Source organism: Lygodium microphyllum, chromosome 5 (assembly GCF_053477565.2).
Source record: "Lygodium microphyllum isolate KBCC chromosome 5, Lygodium_microphyllum_v1.1.10, whole genome shotgun sequence".
Classification (NCBI taxonomy): domain Eukaryota; kingdom Viridiplantae; phylum Streptophyta; class Polypodiopsida; order Schizaeales; family Lygodiaceae; genus Lygodium; species Lygodium microphyllum.
Window position 1 is genome coordinate 163,918,783 of NC_141139.1, and position 21,496 is coordinate 163,940,278.

Genomic DNA, 21,496 nt, shown 5'->3' on the forward strand with positions numbered 1-21,496 from the left:
TAAGGCCAAAAGTTTTATTAAAAAGTCATGCTCCACCGTATGCAGAACATGTGGTATAGATGCTACAATCAAAGCGGTAGAGACTTTCTTCTATTGGCTAGCCTTGAGATCTAATGTTGATGCATATGTTAGATCTTGCCTTGTATGCCAAAAGGTCAAATTTGATAGACAGAAGGCACCAGGGTTATTGCAACCACTGCCTATTACAAAAAGGCCATGGGAAACTATCACCATGGATTTCATTTTTTATCTTCCAAGAATTTCTTCAGCAAATGAAGGAATCTGGACTATCATTTGCAGATTCAACAAACATGCACATTTCAAACGGGCTCTTTATGGTCTCAAACAGGCTCCTCATGCATGGTACTCTACAATTTATGTTTATTTGGCCAACAAAGGGTTCAAAAATAGTCTAGGTGCTCCCACTCTATATATTAAGAATGCAAGGGGGAACTTGCTGATTATCATTCTTTATGTGGATGACATGCTGCTTATCAAACATAAAGAGGATAAAATTGCATATTTCAAGGCTGAACTGAAGCATCCATTCGCTATGTCAAATATGGACCATCTATGCTACTATTTGGGGATTCAATTCAACCCAAATCAACATGGCATCATCATGTCATAGTCACAATATGTGGGCAAGCTTTTACACAGGTTTAACATGTAAGATTGCAAACATTGTGTGTACTCCTATGGAGCCAGGCTTGAACCTATCTATGCATCATGGTGAAGAGATGTGTAATGTTGCAATTTACAGCAAGTTGTTGGTTGTCTTATTTATCTTTGCAACACATGTCCTGACATACAACATGTAATATCTCAAGTGAGCAAGTTTATGCACAGCCCACGGACAATACATTGGCAAGCTGTCGAGCAAATCTCCAAATATTTGCAAGGTACTTAGTCATATAATTTATTTTTCCTGGGAAGGAGACTTGCACTTACAGTCTTGCAACAATTCAAATTGGTCTCGTGATTCAAACACTAGGCAGCCTACTAGTTGACACTGTTTCTTTTTGGACCGTCAATGTGTATGGCTTCGTACATTGTTGGCTGATCTACATATTTCTTTGGAGGGTCATACACTCCTTCTTTTTGACAATCATAGTGCTATTGTAGTGGCACGGAATCCAATGTTTCATGTTCATATGAGACACATTGAGGTACATTACCATTATATCAAAGAGATGCTCTACAAGAAAGATTAATTTGATGTATGTCCCTACACACAAGAATGTTGCAAATACTTTCATCAAAGCACTTCCTCGTGAGAAGTTTGAGGCTTTTCGAAGGTCCTTGAACTTGGTACCCTTTGGTGACTGATCTTTCTATACTTTTACCACATTGGCACTACAAGCAAGTGTTAGAATTTTCCAATTCTATGGGCAATGCCCAATGTTTTAGTGAGTTGGTTTTGTAGTGTGAACACAACAGCATTAATAGGTTGTGTTATCAGTTCTAGAGTTAGCTAACTTGAGTTGAGTTAGGGATATGTTTAGCTTACTTAAGACCTATTGTACTTTCATTCTATCATTCCAGAACATGCATCTTTGGAGTGTGAACTGCTGCCCACTCTTATTCTCTCTCTCTCATAAACGGTAGCTTCACTGGGACTTCTGAAATCTCCCAGACATTTGTATGCAACATTTTGGTCTCATAGGCCAACTTGGCCTGTTGTAGACGTTAATATAACTTTCTTTCTTTCTCTCTCTCTCTCTGCAACATTTTGGTCTCATAGGCCTGTTGTAGACATTAATATAACTTTCTCTCTCTCTCTCTCTCTCTCTCTCTCTCTCTCTCTCTCTCTCTCTCTCTCTCTCTCTCTCTCTCTGTCTCTCCAACCATGGAAACTGACAATAATCATGATGGAAGAAACTGACAATGAAAGAATCACAAAACCAACCATGGAAACAATGTTTCATACACCGCCAAAGAACACGAGATACAAAACCTATGGGCATAAAACCCAAGATTGGAATGTCTTTCCAGGGTCAAGTAGATATGGGAAGACATCCCGCAAAATTAATGAAACACTATATGAGGAGATATTGACCATACTCCATGTTGAAATGCATACCATGAGAAAGGAAATGGAAAAGGATATACAAGAGCGGGTTCAAGCAGAAATGATGGAAGAACTAAAAAAGGAGATGCAACAAACATTGGATGCACACATGGTAGAGAAAGACTCAATGATCTCTAATCTACAAGAAAAACTAGAGAAATGCAAAAAGAAACTAGACGCACAAAAGGAACCACAAATCACACCGGAACTACAAAAAGAAATGGATGTTTTAAAAAAGGATATGCAAACCTATGCAAGTGTGGTGGAAGGCACCCAAAAGAAAATGGAGAATGTTGAGAATACTATCAAAGAAAATGCAGAATGGATAGATGTGGCAAAAAAGAACTAAGGAATGCATGGCAACAAAGTGGAAGTTATGAATGCCACCTTGGAAGAAGAGGCAAAAAGACGGGCACACGCACTCCACGTAAGAGTGGTTGGACTACATGAGAAAAGCTCCCCGATTGAAGATGCTACAGCTCTTGCCACCAAAACTGGGGCTACAGATGTACCCATCATTGGGGCTTGGCGAGTCGGGAAAGCTGACACAAAAACAAAAGTCCTCATCTTGAAGTTTGGAGACTTGGAAAAGAAAAGAGCCTTCCTCTCCAAGAGGATCGCTCTCAAAGGAGAAAAGATCTACCTAGATGAAGACCTCACCCCAGCCGAGATAGCCCACAAGAGGAAAAATATGCCACGTGTTCTAGAGGCACGGAAAGCAGGTAAAATGTCACATTGTGGAATTGCAATGGCTCCCTTAAGACAGATGCAGGTTATTTTGAGGATACTTTCAAAGGGATAGACATTGCTATGTATACTGAGACACATCAATGTAAAGACAGCCGTCTACCTGATGTATATGGATATAGATGGGAAAGTGTATATCGCCCTTAGCCTAGGCGGCCTGGAGGGACGAGGGGATCAGGAGGTGTGGCAATTCTATTTAGAGAAGAGCTTCGAGATATAGTCCAAGTGGTACATAGAGATGTAGAGGCAAGATACATGTGGATCAGGTTACGTACAAGTAGAACTCGAGACATGTATATTGCCATATGCTACTTTCCCCCTGCATACTCTAAGTTTACCCCTAAAGAGGCATCCCCGTATACACCACTATATGAGGACATAATGAGATTCATGAGAATTGGGGATGTTCTACTAGCAGGAGACTTTAATGCACGCACAGGAAGCAACCAATCTGCTTTCTTTGACACTAGTGATGAGATGTTCAGAGATATTGCATTAGATGAAGTGGGATTAGTTAGATCAGCCCAAGATAGAGAGATAACAGAATATGGAACACACCTACTGGCATTGGGAAGTGCACATGGTTTGGCCATCCTTAACAGGCTGCCACAGTGGCCAAGATCTAATGGTTTCACATGTTGGAATAACAAGAAAGGGTCAAGCATAGTGGATTATTTGATTGGATCACCCAACTTGCTACCTGACATAAAAAGCTTTGAAATCTCAGACAGACCAGTTGGATTAGCAGCAGACCATGCTATTCTAGCTTTCACAATGCAATATGGGCATATACACGAAGCACAGCCACACATACCAAAATTACCACGCTACGATTTTGTGGAAGCGACCTCACACATATACAACACTATTGTGCGAGATGCATTGAGGGAGCTAGACACACAAGCCTCTCTGGATGAGTTTACAAGACAGTTGGCCGAGATAATACACACTTCAGCAGCCTACGCTTTCCCACACACTACACCGTCAAATAAGCCTCCACGAGGTAAGACCCCACAGAATGGCTGGTATGATGATGAGTGCAGAGAGACACGAGCACGTTTTCAACGAGAGGTGGCACTTGGCATATGTACACATAAGCATGCTCGAACACTCTTTAGAAGATTGGTACGCAAAAAGAAGCGGGAATACCTGAGCAGACTAGAAACAGAAATGTATTCCATGTTCTTGGGACAAGACATCAAGAGAGCATGGAAAAAGATGCATGAGAACCAGCCACCCCTACAGATTACTAGACCGGATGATTGGCATGGATATGCTTGCACACTCTATGATGTTCCTGGCCAAGAGCCTATGCCACTCCCCTCAACCTCAAGACCAACAAATTGCAGATTTTTCACAGAAAAAAAAGTGAGGAATGCCATATGGAAACTGAAAAATGGAAAAGCCCAAGATCATGATGGTTTAGTAGCTGAACACTTCGCGCATGCTTGTGATATCTTGGCACCAACGCTGGCTCACATCTTTAATAGGGTAGATTGTGAGTGATTTCCAACCTATTGGTCAGACCATATTATTGTGCCGCTCTTTAAGAGTGGAGACCCGCGTTACCTAGTAACTATCAAACTATCATGATTGGACACATGCTGGCCAAAATATATGGCTCTATCATGGAACAAGCATTGAGTGAATGGGCCGAGATGCATGGCCTGAGATCAAAAGGCCAGGCTGGCTTCAAGAGGGGATATACAACTCTAGACCATATCTTTACATTGAGGGCAATCATCGAAGAAGGCAAGGCATTCAAGAAAAAGATCTACTGCTGTTTTGTGGACTTTCGCAAGGCCTTTGACACAGTGCCACGTGCTAGACTCATGAGAAGAATGCAAAACATTGATGTGCTTGTAGAGATACAGTGGAGTATCTATGCTTTGTATGAGACAGTGGCAGGCAGAGTACGAACACCTGAGGGCATCTCAGATACAATCAATAGCACCATTGGGGTGAAACAAGGCTGTCCACTTTCACCAACACTATTTGGGTTGTACATAGATGAAATTTCAGAATATGTGGACAGAACTGGTGGAGCCGGAGCCAGCCTAGTTGGAGTGCTGATACCATTACTGCTTTATGCCGACAATATTGTACTTATATCTGACTCACCTCAGGGACTAAATAGACACTTGGATGCATTATCAGCTTTTTGCACAGATAGAGATCTTAAGGTGAACCTTGGGAAAACTAAAGTTATGGTATTTAACACTTCAGCTGCTTGGGTGACAAGAGCTGAGCACCAGTTTACTTTTGATGGAGAGCCAGTGGAGATGGTTAGGCAGTATGTCTATTTGGGGGTCACATTGAAGGAACCACGGTTCTCTTAGAGAGAGACATCAGAGGCTTGCTTGGCAAAAGCATATGCAGCCTTAGGTGCATTGGAGAGGCAATGTGCTCACATACAATTTCATGAGCCGCGCACCAAATTGTGGCTTTTTAACACCCTGGTTACACCCACACTCCTATATGGGGCAGCTATTTGGGGTCCGATTCTCTTTCACACGAGGAGTCAGCCTTTGGGAGACCAGGATGGACCAGAGAAGGAATACTATGACGGGTGGGAGCATATGGAAAGACCACTAGTCATGATGATCTCACGTATGATACGAGCGAAGAGCTCGACCCCACATGAGATTATCAGAGCTGAGTTGGGAGCATCACCCATGGTGGCTGAGGCCTTGGTCCAAGCAGTGACTTTCATACATAGACAATGGGAGCTCCCCCAAAATAGATACCCATGGCTAGCCCTGGCCTCTCCTAGACAACTAGCAGCAGATGGTGACAGACATTGTTGGTATGCTCAGATGAGTACATGGATGAGTCTACATGGGCTGCAAATTGACAAACTACCCCCCTTTGACTATAGCCTGGATTGCCCTATACTTGACCTAAGCCGATTAGAGCTAAACCATGTGATCAGAGCAGACATACTGAAGTTAGATACGGAGAAGACCTGGATCCGACCCCCCTCCCCCCATGGCATGAGGATGGCACACTACCAGACCCACTTCCTTCAGGTATCTGAGGATGGTTTCATCACCCGACCCAATTACATGGACAGATAGCTGCCTCATGGACTACGCACAGTTATTGGTCAGATCCACACCTCATCCCACCACCTGAGGATTGAGATAGGCAGATGGGAGGGTATATAGGCAGAGGAACGCATATGCCCACTATGCGACAGAGAGCCAGAGACAGAGGAACACTACATCTGCCGAAACACTCCATATTATGATATACGAGGTAGATACCACTGTCTGTTTCGAGAGGGTTTTGGACCCCTGAGACGGATCATGCAGTTTGAGGATTAGAGATGCTTGGGATTCTTCCTCTTGGAGCTCCAAAGGCGCAGAGCAACAATTCTACGGAGTAGGAGGCCCCCACAGCTCGGCTCACATAGACAGAGAGCAGTCACTGACTTTTTCACTGATACACGACAGAGTATGGCAGATACCACTACTACTGCCACACAGCCTACAGGAGTACATCATCATTGGACCTCATCTTCTATAGGTGTCCCTTTGGATAGAGCAGTGGCACTTAGCCGGTCTAGGCGCCCACGTCCACTCGAACGAAGGCCTAGACATCCACACCACAAACAAATTAAAGCCATCATTGAGCGCCACAGGAGACAGATGCCGAGACGCCTCAGCCATGCAGAGATACACCTCCTTAGAGGACAAACATATCATTGATGGAGAGTTTTCCTTTTTCTACTTTCACTTTTAGATCATTGACATGTTCCCCTTTTATAGGACACTATTTCATTTTTTCAGTCTTATAGGCATGTTTTTCATCTTTTCTCGTTCCAGATGAGAAACACACCATCATTGTATGTATTGCTTTGGTCTCATAGGCCACATTGGCCTTTTAGAGACGTTAATATACTCTCTCTCTCTCTCTCTCTCTCTCTCTCTCTCTCTCTCTCTCCAACAAGACTGATGCCTGATACAGAAATTATCTACATCCTAAAGCATGATTGTCAAGTAATAAATAGCATTTAGTTGGATATGGGAATTTTCACCAATGCCACACAAGAAAACATATGCGATAAACATGAACTTACTACTGTCAAAAATACAAGTCAACTAAACTAGAAAACAGTAATGGACAGCTCACTAAATGATTGATCATGAATGCCTAAAATGACCAACCATATTGAAAGATAGCACCCAATACAAGGCATCAAGCAACTTAAGTACATATCACTAAACAAATCCAAATTCACAAACAAGTTTTTACCACTTATGCTGACCAGCAGAGTTCTCAAGAGGATGTTACATTCCTATGAACATCCTTGCTCTGTTTATTGTTTTTTGCCTCATTTAGAAGCCAAGCAAGTAAAATGGCATAAAATTTGGCCTACTAGAGATTGTTTCAATGGATCAACAGATTCACAATGCCACATGGGCTTATGCTCAACCTAAACTGAATTTCAAGACGTGGTGGCCCTTTGAGAAAGACTAAACTACTTGATCTTCCATACACTAAAGGACGAGGGGGTTATCTGAAATGTTCAATGGAATTTATATGGAATGTTGAAGCTTGACAAAACCACCACATCAAGAGAAAACAGAATGGCTTTTGGCATGAACCCACATGGATCTCTTGAATGCATAATATTGCATCATAACCCATATGCTAAGGCAAATTTTATCTGATGAAAGACAAGCCTTACATGGTTCAATGACCTCAAAGTAATCTGCAACAATGAAACGGGTAGAATTCCTTGCAAGTCTTCTTCAGCTCCTTGTTCATAATTTAGAAACACTCCAAAAATGTAAAGGAGAATAGCTGGTACACTGAACTTTCCAACTCTCATTTCCACTCAATGTTGATGTCCACATGTCATATTAAAAACTGTGTAAAATTTTACTTTTAATTCTAGAGTTTTGAATTTCAGGTTGGCTTACATGTTTTTTGCCCATCTTCACCATTTCATGTAGAATATCTCTGGAAACAACTTGATGATGAACAACATCCCCACAGTTCTTTATCATTGTTTCTAACACCTGAAACAAGAAGAAAAGCTTGGTGAGACTAGATTCACACAACAGCTAAAACAGGCAGCAAGCTATCATCCTTTCAGTAAGTGTCACTTGCACGAAATAGCTAAAAATCAGGCAGCAAGCCACCACCCTTTCCGTAAGTATCTAAGGCCAAAGCACAAAACCCAAAAATAATGATCACATTTGAGAAGAGGGCAGAACCGGAAGAAAGTGCAGCAGCAGGGATAAAAGAGCAGTAAAGAGATGTCTCTATGCAACACACATGGTGATGATGCCATCTTAGTGCACAAGACAGAAGCAAGAAAGAATGTGGAGATAGAATAAGAACACTAATGATGATGAAGGAACCAAAAGGATCTGAACAAATGCAAAGAAAAGCTGACTGTAACAGCCCTTGCATATGGTCATTGTGAAGATATGCTAGGGTTTCCACAAGGAAAACATAAAATGTACAAACACAATTAAAACACAATAACTCACACAGTAATGCAATAAACACAAACACTAAATGCAAAACACAATTAACACAAATACAAACAAAGAAGAGAGAACTCTAAAGTGAATGAATGAATGCTGTAAATGAAGGAAAAAATGTGCAAGGTGCTCGAGAACAGAGCTGTCCAACAGCCAGTGGCTCTCGTGGGAGTGAGTTGAGGAAGATGTCAGTGTGTGTCGTCCACTGAAGACAAATCTTGAGTATAGTAACCACCACACGGAGAAGATGAAGAGAAGTGCTGATGAAAACACAAAAACGACATGTTGAAGATTATGGCAGTTGATCATCAGCAACAGTAGGAGGCTAAACGACAGCATAGACCGTGTAGCAATAGTCACTGGGGACGACAACTACTGGAAGAGGGCTGATGCTGAAACATACAAGACAATGCTAAGGCTGAATGTCACAAGGATGTGAAATTTTGAGATTTTTAATCTTGCAGGATAACATCTAATTAAGTTATTTATCAAATGTGTAAGGCTATTTAGCACATGTGATGCACATGGCAGTTATTTCATGGTAACAAGCTAAGGACCCCAAGGATGCAGTGGGTGACAAAGGCAAAAGTTGCAATAAGTTATGCCATCTGGGTTTTGGTGGTCAGTTGGTGTCAGTCTTGACCCTAGGATAGTTGTTTGGCCATTAAGTGTCAGCGGTAATACTAGGGACTAGCATTAATTAATTAATTAATGCCATTCTAAGGGTCAACAAAAATTGGGGACCACTCCAAGTTGCAAATGGCCTAGCCAATTTAATTATGGATGGGCACATTTAATTTTGGGCAAGGTCAAAAGGGTTGAAATAAATTTTAGAATTATTTAATTTTGAAAAAATACTTTAATGACTAGATAATACTAGAAAATGGGTTTAGAAAGTTGCTGCTTGGCAAAAATTACGCATGCAACTAAGAAAAAACGTTTTTGGACATTGGATCTCAGCCATTCAATCGGTTTACAACCTTGAGAGAGAGAGAGAGAGCTGTTGATCCATTTTCTAATCAAAGAATAGCAATTTGCTGTAAAAGACAGCCGTTTGGGAGCCTCAACAGGGAGGGGACAGCAAGAACATACCTATTGAGGGCTAGCAACAACATTGTAGATCAAGTGGCAACATTTAGGAGGTGGCTAGCAGTAAGTGGCAGTAAAATACTATGCTAACAGTATATCTTCCATGAGGTCACTACTCAATGTACAAGTCACTGTGAGATGTATGCAAATAAGTATGGTTGTTACCACGGCTCTGGGACTATACTTTTGCATCAATTTATGATCAGTTTGGCATGAATTTTTACCTCAATTTTGAGACAAAATTTCTAATCAACTTCAGCTCAATTTTTGATCAATTTGAGAACTGTTTATGGTCACTTTTGGGATCAGATTTGCATTAGTTTTTGTGTCGATTATTGATCAGTTTGTGATCAATTTGGGGTCACATTTGCAACAGTTTATAATTAGTTCTCAGATGAGGAACTAATCAGTTTACGATCAGATTATGCTCAATTTTCAATGGTTTACAGCTAGTTCCACGGACAGCAGCATGTTAGTAAATGCCATTGATAGTTTCAGCAATGTTTAAAGCTGAGAACATGATTTACCATGGTTTTGAAGTCAGAACAGTTCAAAAAAATGAGTTATGGATGCATCCAATAGGTTCCTAGCAATAGTTTTGCACTAATTTTCAGTTTTATGTTGTGTTTATGCTGGAAGGAAATTTTCAGCAAGGTTTGGGGCATGTTGCACAGTTAGACAACAATGGCTAATGTTATGACTGTGATGCCTTATGAAAATTCCACTGCAGTATGCTTTTCCTTTGGCACAATGCAATGCAATCAAGGACGTTTGCAAGAATTTCAAGGGGGAGATTTGTCACAGGGACATGAAATTTTAAGATGCTTTAATCTTGCCAATAACATTTGATTAAGTTATTAATCAAATATGCAAGGTTATTTAGCACATGTGATGCACATGACAACTATTTCATGGTAACAGACCAAGGACCTCGAGGATGCAATGGGTGTCAAAGGCAAAAGTTGTAATAAGTTATACCAACCGGGCTTTGGGGGTCAATTCGTATCAGATTTGGGCCTAGACCAATTTATTAGCCACTAATATCAACGATGACATTAGAGACTAGGCATTAATTAATTAAGTAATGCCGGTCTAAGGACTAATAACCGCTTAGGGATACTTGGAAGACAAATCAGCCTAACAACAAGCTATCCAAACACTTATGGGCATCAATGATGATGAAAATACGAGGGGTATATGTCATATGCTGCCATATAAAGAATAGTACCATAGAGATTGCCATGTGAGCTACCACAAATACAGTGGATCCAAGTTGACTGCTCTCAAATTGAATATATATATATATATATATAGAGAGAGAGAGAGAGACACACACACACATATGCATGTTTAAAGAACAATATGCCAATGCATGGGGTGATACAAGGGCAGAATGTTATACTCAAGTAAAATGCAAATCAAACCACTTTGATAGTGCCCCTGCAGGGAACTTGTTCACTTGCCGAGCACCCTTTTACGATCATGATCATCAAGATACAAACATATGATTATACAAAATACAAATGTTGTTGGAAATAAAGGGTCGTCGTGTCTTTTATTGTGTTCGGGTGTGAACGCACCCTTATACTTTGTACTTTATATATATTCAAAACCTAAAATGTAGTACCTTAGTCATTGTACCGAATACCCATTGTGTCGTGCTCACTCTCACACTCTATTGCTCTCAACTCTTTGCATCCTCACTCTCAGCTCAACTCACGCACAGACTCCTCGTCTATATCAAACCAGTATCAGAGCACACAAGCTGTACACGCTTCCCGAAGCCAATGACGAGTGTCAGGCGAGCAGGAGGCACAAGCGAGCAGGAGCTTCAAGTCCCAAATGTGCAATGGCAATTGGCAGGTCGCAGGCTACAGGAGACGTGTTTGAGGCGACCAAGCTCAGGCCACAGGCTACAGACGACCTGCAATTGGACGAAAGGGACCGCATGCACACCGTGCACAGCGGACTAGACGAGAGGGCGGGATGCGACTAGACGAGACGGGTTTGACTGGCACACGGTGGATTGGCATACAGCAAACTGGACTAGACGAGATTGGTCCAGTCGCCACGAATGTGGCACACGCGACAAGCAACAATCATCGTTTTTTTTAAGGAAATACCTTTTTTTTCTCTCCTTTATCAAGCGTTCACATGTCAAGGCACAAAGCTAAATTCTCCCGAAGAAAATTGGGGCTTTTTCTGGAGTTGGGGACTCTAATGCAAAAGTGGAAAATCTGGCTTAGAAATTGCGAAATCAATGCACAATTGCCCATGAAATTTTGGGGCTTTTTTACATTTCGATGAAATTTCTTCAATTTCAGTGAAATTTGTGCATACCGGACCCAAGAAATTTGGGGCTTTTACATAATTTCATCAATTTGTGCAAGAATTGCTTGGTATATGCACTTGGCACTTGAATTGGTGCAATTTGAATAGATTATCCTCTTAAATTTTGGGGCTTTTGTCCCAAATTGTCAAATATGTACTCAGGAATGCCTTCGGAGCAAAAATTGTAGTGAAATTTTGGGGATTTCACATGTAACTGTTGGCTTGGTCTCTAATTGTGTCTAAATTTGCTTAAGGAGTGCAACAAACAAAATTTTTTAATTCTGAAAATTTATGCAATCTTGGGATTTTCATTGTTGGTTGGTACTCTTCTGCACTGTGGTCACTTGTGTCATATTTGGGCTTGCATTTGGTGACTGGTCAGTCAATTTGGGACTGCAAATTATGGCTAGAAACAGTGACAACAGTAATATTTTGCACATTAAGAAGCTTGAGGGTGCTCATAATTTTGCAATCTGGCATAAACAATGCTATAATGTCTTGGTGCAGAAGAAACATGTAAAGTCCATCAAAACAAAGGGAATCAAACCAGCAAACATGGAACAAGACGAGTGGGATGACTTGGATGACCTTGCTCGCTCTACCATTGAGCTCTCAGTGTCAGACAACTTGCTCTTCAACATGGAGAAGCTGAATTCAGCATATGCGATGTGGCAAAGGCTTGAAGAATTGTATGCTCAGAAAAGTGCAGCCAACAAGGTTTATTGGCTAAAAAAATAAATGGACTTTCGCATGAAAGAGGGTACAGCCATGTCTGTACATTTAAATGAGTTTAACTCAATTTTCAGTCAGCTGATTGCTTTGGATTTTCATATTGATGAAGAGTTCAAAGCTACCTTCTTGCTATACACTCTACCTGAAAGTTGGGATACCTTTAGGACAGTTTTGAGTAATTTGAATGCTCAACTGTTTTACTCTGACGTGGAGAGGTCTTTTCATGTCACACCACATCATGAGTGATTCTCTGACTACATTGGTGTTGTACATGGTGTTGTCCACTTGGGGGATAACTATGCATGTAAAATTGCAGGTATTGGCAATGTGAAACTGAAATTTCAGAATGGCTCAATGTTTGTTTGGCATAATGTGAGACATGTACCTCAGCTCAAGAAGAGCTTGGTAAGCACAGGGCAACTAGATGATGAAGGCTATCACACCACCTTTGGGGATAGCAAATGGAAAATATGTAAGGGCTCCCGCATGGTTGCCAAGGGGTCCAAAAGTGATACTCTGTATACTTTGCATGTATCTAGTGTGCGTGACCATGTTGTCGCCATAACTGAGCAGCCAAGTGTTTCTTTGTGGCATAGCTGGTTGGAACACACGAGTCAATCTGGAATGAAAGTACTCTCTCATTTGGGTTATTTACCGTGTTTGAGGTATGCTGATTTTGAACAATGTGATCATTGCATTTATGGTAAACATGCCCAAACGTCACACAAAAAATCTCTTTCTCTAAAGTCTTCACCCTTAGAGTTAGTACATTCAGATATATATCAAATGCCAAGGTTATCTTTAGGAGAAAAGAAGTATTTTATTACCTTTGTTGATGATGCCACACGCAAAGTTTGGATTTATCCAATCCGTCGCAAACACGAGGCATTGAATAAATTTTAAAAATTCCTGGTACTTACTAAAAATCAAACCAGCAAATTGTTAAAATGTTGTCGCTCTGAAAATGGCGGGAAATATGTGTCCAAAGCCTTTCAAAACTTTTGTGACAGTAAAGGGATTAAGAGGGAGCTTACTGCTCCTAATAATCCGCCCCAAAATGGTGTTGCAGAGCATATGAATCGGACAATTCAAGACAAGGTCCGTACAATGCTGTCACATGCTGCTTTACCCCATGGTTTTTGGGCAGAGGCTGTTATGACAGTCGTACACGTGATTAATCAATCACCAGACAGGTCTTTGGGGAGGGAGTTCCCCAAGAAGTGTGGTCGGGCAAGCCACCTTCGTATGCACACTTGAAAGTGTTTGGCTGCAAGGCATTTGTGCACATACACAAGGAAGAACGTAGCCAACTTGAGCCAAAGTCTTGTAAATGTATTTTCCTAAGATATGGTGATGAAGGTGAAATGGGGTATAGATTATGGGATCCCGAGAAAAGAAAAGTAGTACACATCAATGATGTCATCTTCCAAGGAGATCGCATACACAAACAACTCGAAAGAACAGAGGAGGTCTGAAGGGTTGTATTCCAAGAGGATATACCAATACGACAGCAAAGAATACCCGTTAGACAACAACAAATACCTGCTGAAAATGTCCCTAAAAATGCAGGGAATAATGCTGTAAATGATCAGCAAGATCTCACCCATGATGTCCCACAAATTCAGTAAGAACATGTGCACTTGGAACAACCTGAACTAGTTATACAGCAAGTTGTACCTACAAAATAGCAAGCTATTAATGCAAATTTACAAGCTAAACAGCCAGCAAATATTGATCACTGGGTCCTTAGGTCGACCAGAGTGTAAAAACAGCCATATAGATTTGTTTCTAGAGTAAACTATGTGGCTGATTATGTCATGTTAACAAATTGTAGTGAATCGTCATGCTTCCAGGAAGCAATGGATAGACAGGATAGTAAGAAATGGCAAAAAACAATACTATCAAAGATGAAATCTCTCATGAAGAATGGCACTTGGGATTTGATACTTTTGCCAAAAGGACAAAAAGTGCTACCATGCAAATGGGTTTAGAAAATGAAAGTCACTTCTCGTTCTTTGCCCAAGTACAAGGCACCCTTGGTTACTAAAGGGTACAAGCAAAAACATACAGTTGATTTTGATGAAATCTTTTCTCCTGTAGTCAAAATGACTACTTTGTGAACCATTTGTGCTTGGTTGCATCTGAGGAAATGGAACTCATACAGATGGATGTAAAAACTACCTTGTTACATGGTGATCTGCATCAGGAAATCTATATGCAACAACCTAATGGTTTTGTTGCCAAGGGAAAAGAGCACATGATATGTAAACTCGACAAAAGTCTATATGGGCTGAAGCAAGCATCACGCAAATGGTATCACAAATTTGATACATTCATGCAATCTCAGGCATTTCATCGTTCTCAAGTTGATCACTGCTTATATACTAAGAAGGCAGCAGATGACAGTCTTATTCTCCTGGTTTTATGTGGATAACATGCTAATTGCAAGCAAAGATGTTCATGCCTTGGACTCCTTAAAACAAAGTCTACACAATAGCTTTGATATGAAAGATCTTGATGAGGCAAATCACATTCTTGGCATGTGTATACTCAGAGACAGATCAAAGGGTCTTCTTTATCTATCACAATAGGATTATATTACGAAAGTTCTGCAACATTTCAATATGAAGAGGGAGAAACCTATTAGTATACCATCGCCTCCATATGTGAAACTTAGTGCAGACGACAGCCCTACATCAGATGATGGTAAGGCTGAAATAACCAAGATATGATGCTTCGGTTGTTGGTAGCTTGATGTATGCTATGGTTGCTACACGTCCTAACATTGCATTTGCAGTGGGAGTAGTTAGCAGATACATGGCATATCCTAGCAAAAAGCATTGGGAAGCAATGAAGGGTATCATGGTATCATGAGATACCTTAAGGGCACAAAGGATTTTTGTATCTGCTTTGATAAGTAGAAGTCATATGTTGTTGGTTTCACGGATGCAAACTATGTTGGCCATCCTGACTGCAAGAAGTCTACTTCAGGATATGTATTTATGTTCATAGGAGGAGCAATCTCTTGGATATCTAAACTGCAAAAGGGTGTTGCACTATCTACTACATAGGCAGAATATACGGCTGCCACAGAAGCATGCAAAGAGGCTTTATGGCTTTCACACTTGGTGAGAGAGCTAGGGATTATAGAGGTTCCTATCCTCCATTGTGATAGTCAAAGTGCTATCATGCTAGCACGGAATCCTATCTTTCATGCAAAGACAAAGCACATACAGGTGAAATATCACTTCATCAGGGATGTACTTGACAGCAAAGGCATTGAGCTTGTCAAGGTACATACTGATGATAATCCTGCAGACCTTCTCACAAAAGGTCTCCCACCCGAGCGGTTTGCTCATTGCTGCCAGATGATGGGGGTAGGATAGTATATGTGTCTTTCAGCTTTGTACATACATACACTTAGCTGATTCTTTCCTCTACATTCAAGCACATTGCCTTTAGGTGGGAGGTTGTTGGAAATAAAGGGTCACCGTGCCTTTCATTGTGTTCGGGTGTGAACGCACCCTTACACTTTGTACTTTATATATATATTCAAAACCTAAAATGTGGTACATTAGTCATTGTACCGAATACCCATTGTGTCATGCTCACTCGAGTTCACACTCTATTGCTCTCAACTCTCTGCACCTTCACTCTCAACTCAACTCACGCACACACTCCTCGTCTACATCAAATGTCACTAAAGCAAAGGTGAAACAAAAACCTTGAATGCACCAAGAGAAGAAGCGGTCCCCTCTCATCACCGGATAGTGAAAGGGAAAATTAAAAGGGGATCCACTTGTTGAGCTAAAAATGCATTACAAATTGATAAGCTCTTTTAAACAACCCCTAAAACTTGTAGCTACTCAAACTTTCATTAAAAAAGAAACATGTTCCTAGAGAGTTTTTGTGTTCTATAAGCCAAACCCTAATTTGGGAGAATCCACTCATCTATAAATAGACAAGCTGCCCACCATTTAGTCTATCCTTGTTTTGCAGGTCACCTCAGTCTACACACTCTCTCCTATTGTTGGTGCCTAATTTTTAGCCTTCAATCCACATCCATCAGTTGTCTAGCCCTTGCTGACTACAGACGTGTTCACTCAACCCTCCGTGCCTAGGTTCCAACTGTTGCCCTGTTGCTAGGAGATGTTAGAGAGCTCAGTTATCAACCTACCTACAAGTCATCACTAGTTGTTGACATCGTTATGACCGAGAGTGCTACGTCTTTACCTACTGGGAAGAAAGTCTCAGATGCGGAGGCACAGACTTCAGCCCCTAAGATAGCTGAAAAGGGAAGCGCTAAGATAGGGGAATACCCGCGTCCAAAGCAACAATTAGAGGCCATAAAAAAGGTGAAGGAATGGGTGAGGAAGGCTCAACAGCATCTCAAAGATGCTCAACCCATCATAGAGGACGAGATCGATGATCTCTCCAGCATGAGCACGCCAATGTCACCGCCTCAACCTAAGTCGGCTGAAGCCACTGTGCCATAAGCAGTGCCGCTGAGACCAAGCCTAGACGCAACAGAGCCGCAGATCAGCCGCGGCCATTGGCCCGGGCAGAAGTCTTAAACCTCAGTTACTTTTGAGTAGAGCCTTCTCCTTCTCTTTCAAGCTTTTGGTTGAAGCTTTCATGGTGGCTGTTAAGAAATGCAACATCTTACTCTCCAGTGTCATTTTCTTTCTATCTAACCATGGAGCAATGATCCTTTAGCCCCTTGAGGATCAGATAGAGCACTATAATGTGAGTTGTGAGAAAGCATAGGCATTAGGAAGTAGTTTGAAAAATGTGCCGAAATTTGCATTGATTTCTTGCTCTTTGTCCGTAGTTCACAGCATGTAATAGTCACTTACTTGCAGATTGCTTAACATTTGAACCATTACTTGGTATTGTATTTAGCAGCAGGGACAAGCCTTGAAAGTCACTAATCTTTATTTCTTCTCTTTGAAACCCTAATACACAGTAGGTTAGCCATAGTGTTAGATTGGGAAGCTTCAATTTCTTCATTCTTTGGCTCTTCTTGACTTTCAAAGCTTTTTTACCATCATTTTTGAGCAAGATGGACTTTAAGATTGAAGGCATTGCAATGATTTCAGCATGTTGAGGTTCTTGAAGCTCGTATTGAAGAATTATCTAATGACCTCTTGACTACGCTAGTGACCACGCCTGTAACACTTAGCCTGGGGGATTTGCTTAAGCAGCACCCTGCCCTATGGCAAAACCTTAAGCAGTGGGTCGAGGGATCGCAAGAGCAGGTCACGACAGACCCTCGAGACCAGGATGCAGAAACACAATTGCCAAGCCTGACGCTGCACTCCGTGCCTAAATCTTTGCACGTCAACGCCTTTTGGGAAGGCTCTGAGATGCACACAGTCCTGCCGGTCCTAGCCCTGGGTGACACAACAAGGAAGGGAATCGTAGACACGGGAGCCGGGTTTAGTGTGCTTAGCCACGCAGTGCTGCAGACTTGGGGAAACCCATTTGCAATAGCCAGAAGCATGAGCACTTTGTGCTTAGAGATAGATTTCTAATGATGCATGGACGATTGTGTGTCACAAAGCAGTTGAAACCTAAAGTTATTACTTAAAAGTCATGCTCCTTCGTATGCAAGATACAAAGGTATTGATGCCATAGTCATGGCAATGGAGCATTTCTTTTATTGGACAGCTTTGAGACATGATTTAGAGCAATTTATGAGGGCATGCATTGTATGTCAGAAGGTAAAGCATGATACATAAAAGATGTCAGGCTTGTTGCATCCCTTGCCTATTCTAGATAAGCCTTGGCATAGCATTCCAATGGACTTTATTTTTTAGTTTCCTGGGACACCTACAGGAAATGATGGGATATGGACTGCCATTGGTTGAGTTTACATACAACAACACGATGCAAAGTTTCACTGGCAAAGCTCCATTTGAAGTGGTTGAGGGTGATAGGAAGGTACTACCTATCTTACACACTAAAGATAAGATCTGTTAGGCTGATCACAATGTGGAAAACTTGGATGCAACCTATGCAAAGATAAAGTATGCAATTAAAAGATCACAATAAAAGAAAAAGAAGGCAATCAATCACCATAGATGTGCTTTGCATTTTACAAAGGGCAATTATGTATTGTTGCGTTTTGAAAAGGCAAGCATGAAAAAGATGAAAAGAAGAGAGAGATTGTATCCAAAGGTAAGTATGATGAAAAAAATGAAAAGAAGAGAGAGATTGTATCCAAAGTTAAGTATGAGACACTATGGGCCCTTCTAAGTGTTGGAGAAGATTAGCGATGTGGCATATCCACTGAAATTACCTCCACATTGACGGATACACAATGCCTTCCATGTCATTTTGTTGAGGCCTTTCCATGGTATTGTGCCAAAGGATGTATATGCTGAAATTCAACCTGAAACTGAGGAGCCAGATAAGATCTTGATACCCAAGCTAACCTTGGCACATACAGAAAGAAAGGTGAGAGAGAAAGTTTCTAGAATATATTTTGTGAAAGTATCCACCAATGGATGTAAAATGGATGGAAGAGGATGACTTAGAAGACCATCCTTAATTGTTACAACTTTACTTAGATGCCTTTCACTTAGAGCCAACTTCAGTTCCAATTGAGTCACGTTCAGCAAAGCAAGGATCTCGAGTATTACTTGATGCTCAAGGGGGAGGTAGCACTTCCACTCCTCCGGTTGTGGACAGCTCTCCTATGTAGTGGATCTCAAATGTATTCAACATACATCAAAGATACTATGATGAAAGTATATCTGCCATGGGGTCACAACTCAATGTACTAGTCATTGTGGGATGTATACAAATGAGTATGGTTGTTATCGCAGCTCCAAGACTATTCTTTTGCATCAATTCATGATCAGTAGGACATGAGCTTTTGCCTCAGCTTTGATATCAATTTCTAATCAATTTCAGCTCGGTTTTTGATTAGTTTGAGAACCATTTACGGTCACTTTTGGGATTATTTTTGCATCAGTTGCTGATTATTGTTTGCAATCAGTTTGTGGTCAATTGAGGGTCACATTTGCAACAATTAGTGACCCGTTCTTAGATCAACAAGTCATCAGTTTATAAACCAATTAGACTCAGTTTCAATGATTTACAACTAGTTCCATGGACAACAGCATGTTAATAAATGGCATTCATAGTTTCAACCATGGTTTATGCTGAGAATATGCTTTACTATGGTTCTGAAGCTAGAACAATTGAGCAACATGAGTTATGGATGCATCCAATGGGTTTCTAGCAACATTTGTAGACTATTTCTCAATATTATCTTATGTTTATGCTAGCTGGAATTTTCAGTAAACTTTGGAGCATATAGTCTTAGTCTCGTTGGACAACAATGGTCATTGTTGTGACTGTGATGCCTTATGGAACTACCAGTGCAGTATGGTTTTCCTTTGGCACAAAGAAGTGCAATCAAGGACGATTACATGGATTTCAAGGGGGAGATCTATCACGAGACGTGAAATTTTGAGATGCTTTTATCTTGTTGATAACATTTGATTAAGTTATTTATTAAATGTGCAAGATTATTTAGCACACGTGATGCACATGGCAATTATTTCCTGATAACAAGCCAAGGACCCCGCAGATGCACTGGGTGACAAAGGCAAAAGTTGCGATAAGTTATGCCACCTGGGTTTTGGGGGTCAGTTGATGTTAGTTTTGACCCTAGGACAGTTGTTTGGCCATTACATGTCAATGGTAACACAAGGGACTAGCATTAATTAATTAATTAATGCCAAGCTAAGGGTCAACAGAGATTAGAGAACACTCCAAGTTGCAAATGGCCTAGCCAATTTAATTATAGAAGGGCACATTTAATTTTGGCCAGGGTCAAAATGGCTGAAGTAAATTTTTAAAATTATTTAATTCTGAAAATTAATTTAATGGCTAGATAATGCTGGGAAATGAGTTTAGAAAACTGCCACTTGATATAAATACCCATGCAACTATAAAGAATGGGATTAGAGGGTCTTACACGGAGTTAACTCGAGGATAGCACATGCGAATACCCGATTACACGGATGGGGTATTTAAGGTGTACAAGGACCTGGTTAGGGTACCATTTTATGAATATGCATCTGTCCTTTCACCTTCTTCACCTTCTTCCCTGTCCTTCCGTGGCTGCCAGCCATTTCTCTCTCCTCTTCTTGTCTTTCTCTCTCTACTCCTAGTCTTTCTCTCTCCTGGTCACCCTCTTTCTCTCTCTTTCTTTTCTCTCTACAGATCTTCTCTCTCTTCCTGCAGTCTTTATCTCTCTTCTACACTCTCTCTCTCCTCTCCTTCTCTCTCAAGAAAGATTCTCACCCATGCTGATATGAGACGACTGCATGCTCAAGGGCTATGCTACCGATGTGTTGAGCCGATGTCCTCCAATCACAAGGATACATGCAGGAAAAGGAATGCTAAACTAGCAATTGTTTGAGAGTTTTTGGTGGATGACGAGAACAATGAAGAGGAAGACGAACAAGCAGATGACATAGTGGATCATGAAGATCATGAACAAATCGCTGCTCAAGTGGACATTCCACAGCAGCCCTATGAGGAGACCCTTCAGTCCAAGGATATTGTGTTTGTATGCCCGGTAATTGCCAAGAATGCTGGGATCATGGACATGCAACACATCGAGAATGATGCAGGAAAATTTTCAAAGTATGCAGCACTGTATATTTCCAACAGCATCCATGCACATGCCAAGTTTAATCATATGATGCTCATCAGAGACTTGATGCAAAAGTCAATAGTCATGATCATTCCAGCTTCACTCATGAATGATAATCCACTGCATGGAAGGGATTACCACTTTCCTTTTGATCCCGGTGGCAGTGCAGAGACCCACGCTTGCATGGATGACCTGTATGCTGGTGATGCTTACCATGCAGGTTATCCATTTGATCCCGGGGGTTAAAGAAAAGCTCTATCTACATCAGCACTCCCCCGGTGCAGTCCCCTCACCTTGAGGCGGCAACCTTGGCTGAATGACAACTCAATTTGGGCATGTTTTGCAGTAGACAGC

At 41.2% G+C, this 21,496-nt stretch overlaps 1 protein-coding gene and 1 pseudogene across 3 annotated transcripts in view; one reads left to right on the forward strand and one right to left on the reverse strand.

The window, feature by feature from the left end:
• LOC148036628 (TOM1-like protein 9) overlaps nucleotides 1-21,496 on the reverse strand; it is a 122,591-nt gene that overhangs the window by 39,857 nt on the left and 61,238 nt on the right. For all 3 annotated transcript variants that reach the window (XM_087678636.1, XM_087678634.1, XM_087678635.1), the window contains one exon: nucleotides 7,747-7,845. In XM_087678636.1, coding sequence (XP_087534762.1) covers nucleotides 7,747-7,833 — 87 coding nt within the window. In that variant the 5' untranslated portion in view covers nucleotides 7,834-7,845. The remainder of the gene's footprint in view (nucleotides 1-7,746; nucleotides 7,846-21,496) is intronic.
• On the forward strand, nucleotides 233-6,528 carry LOC148036629 (uncharacterized; annotated as a pseudogene).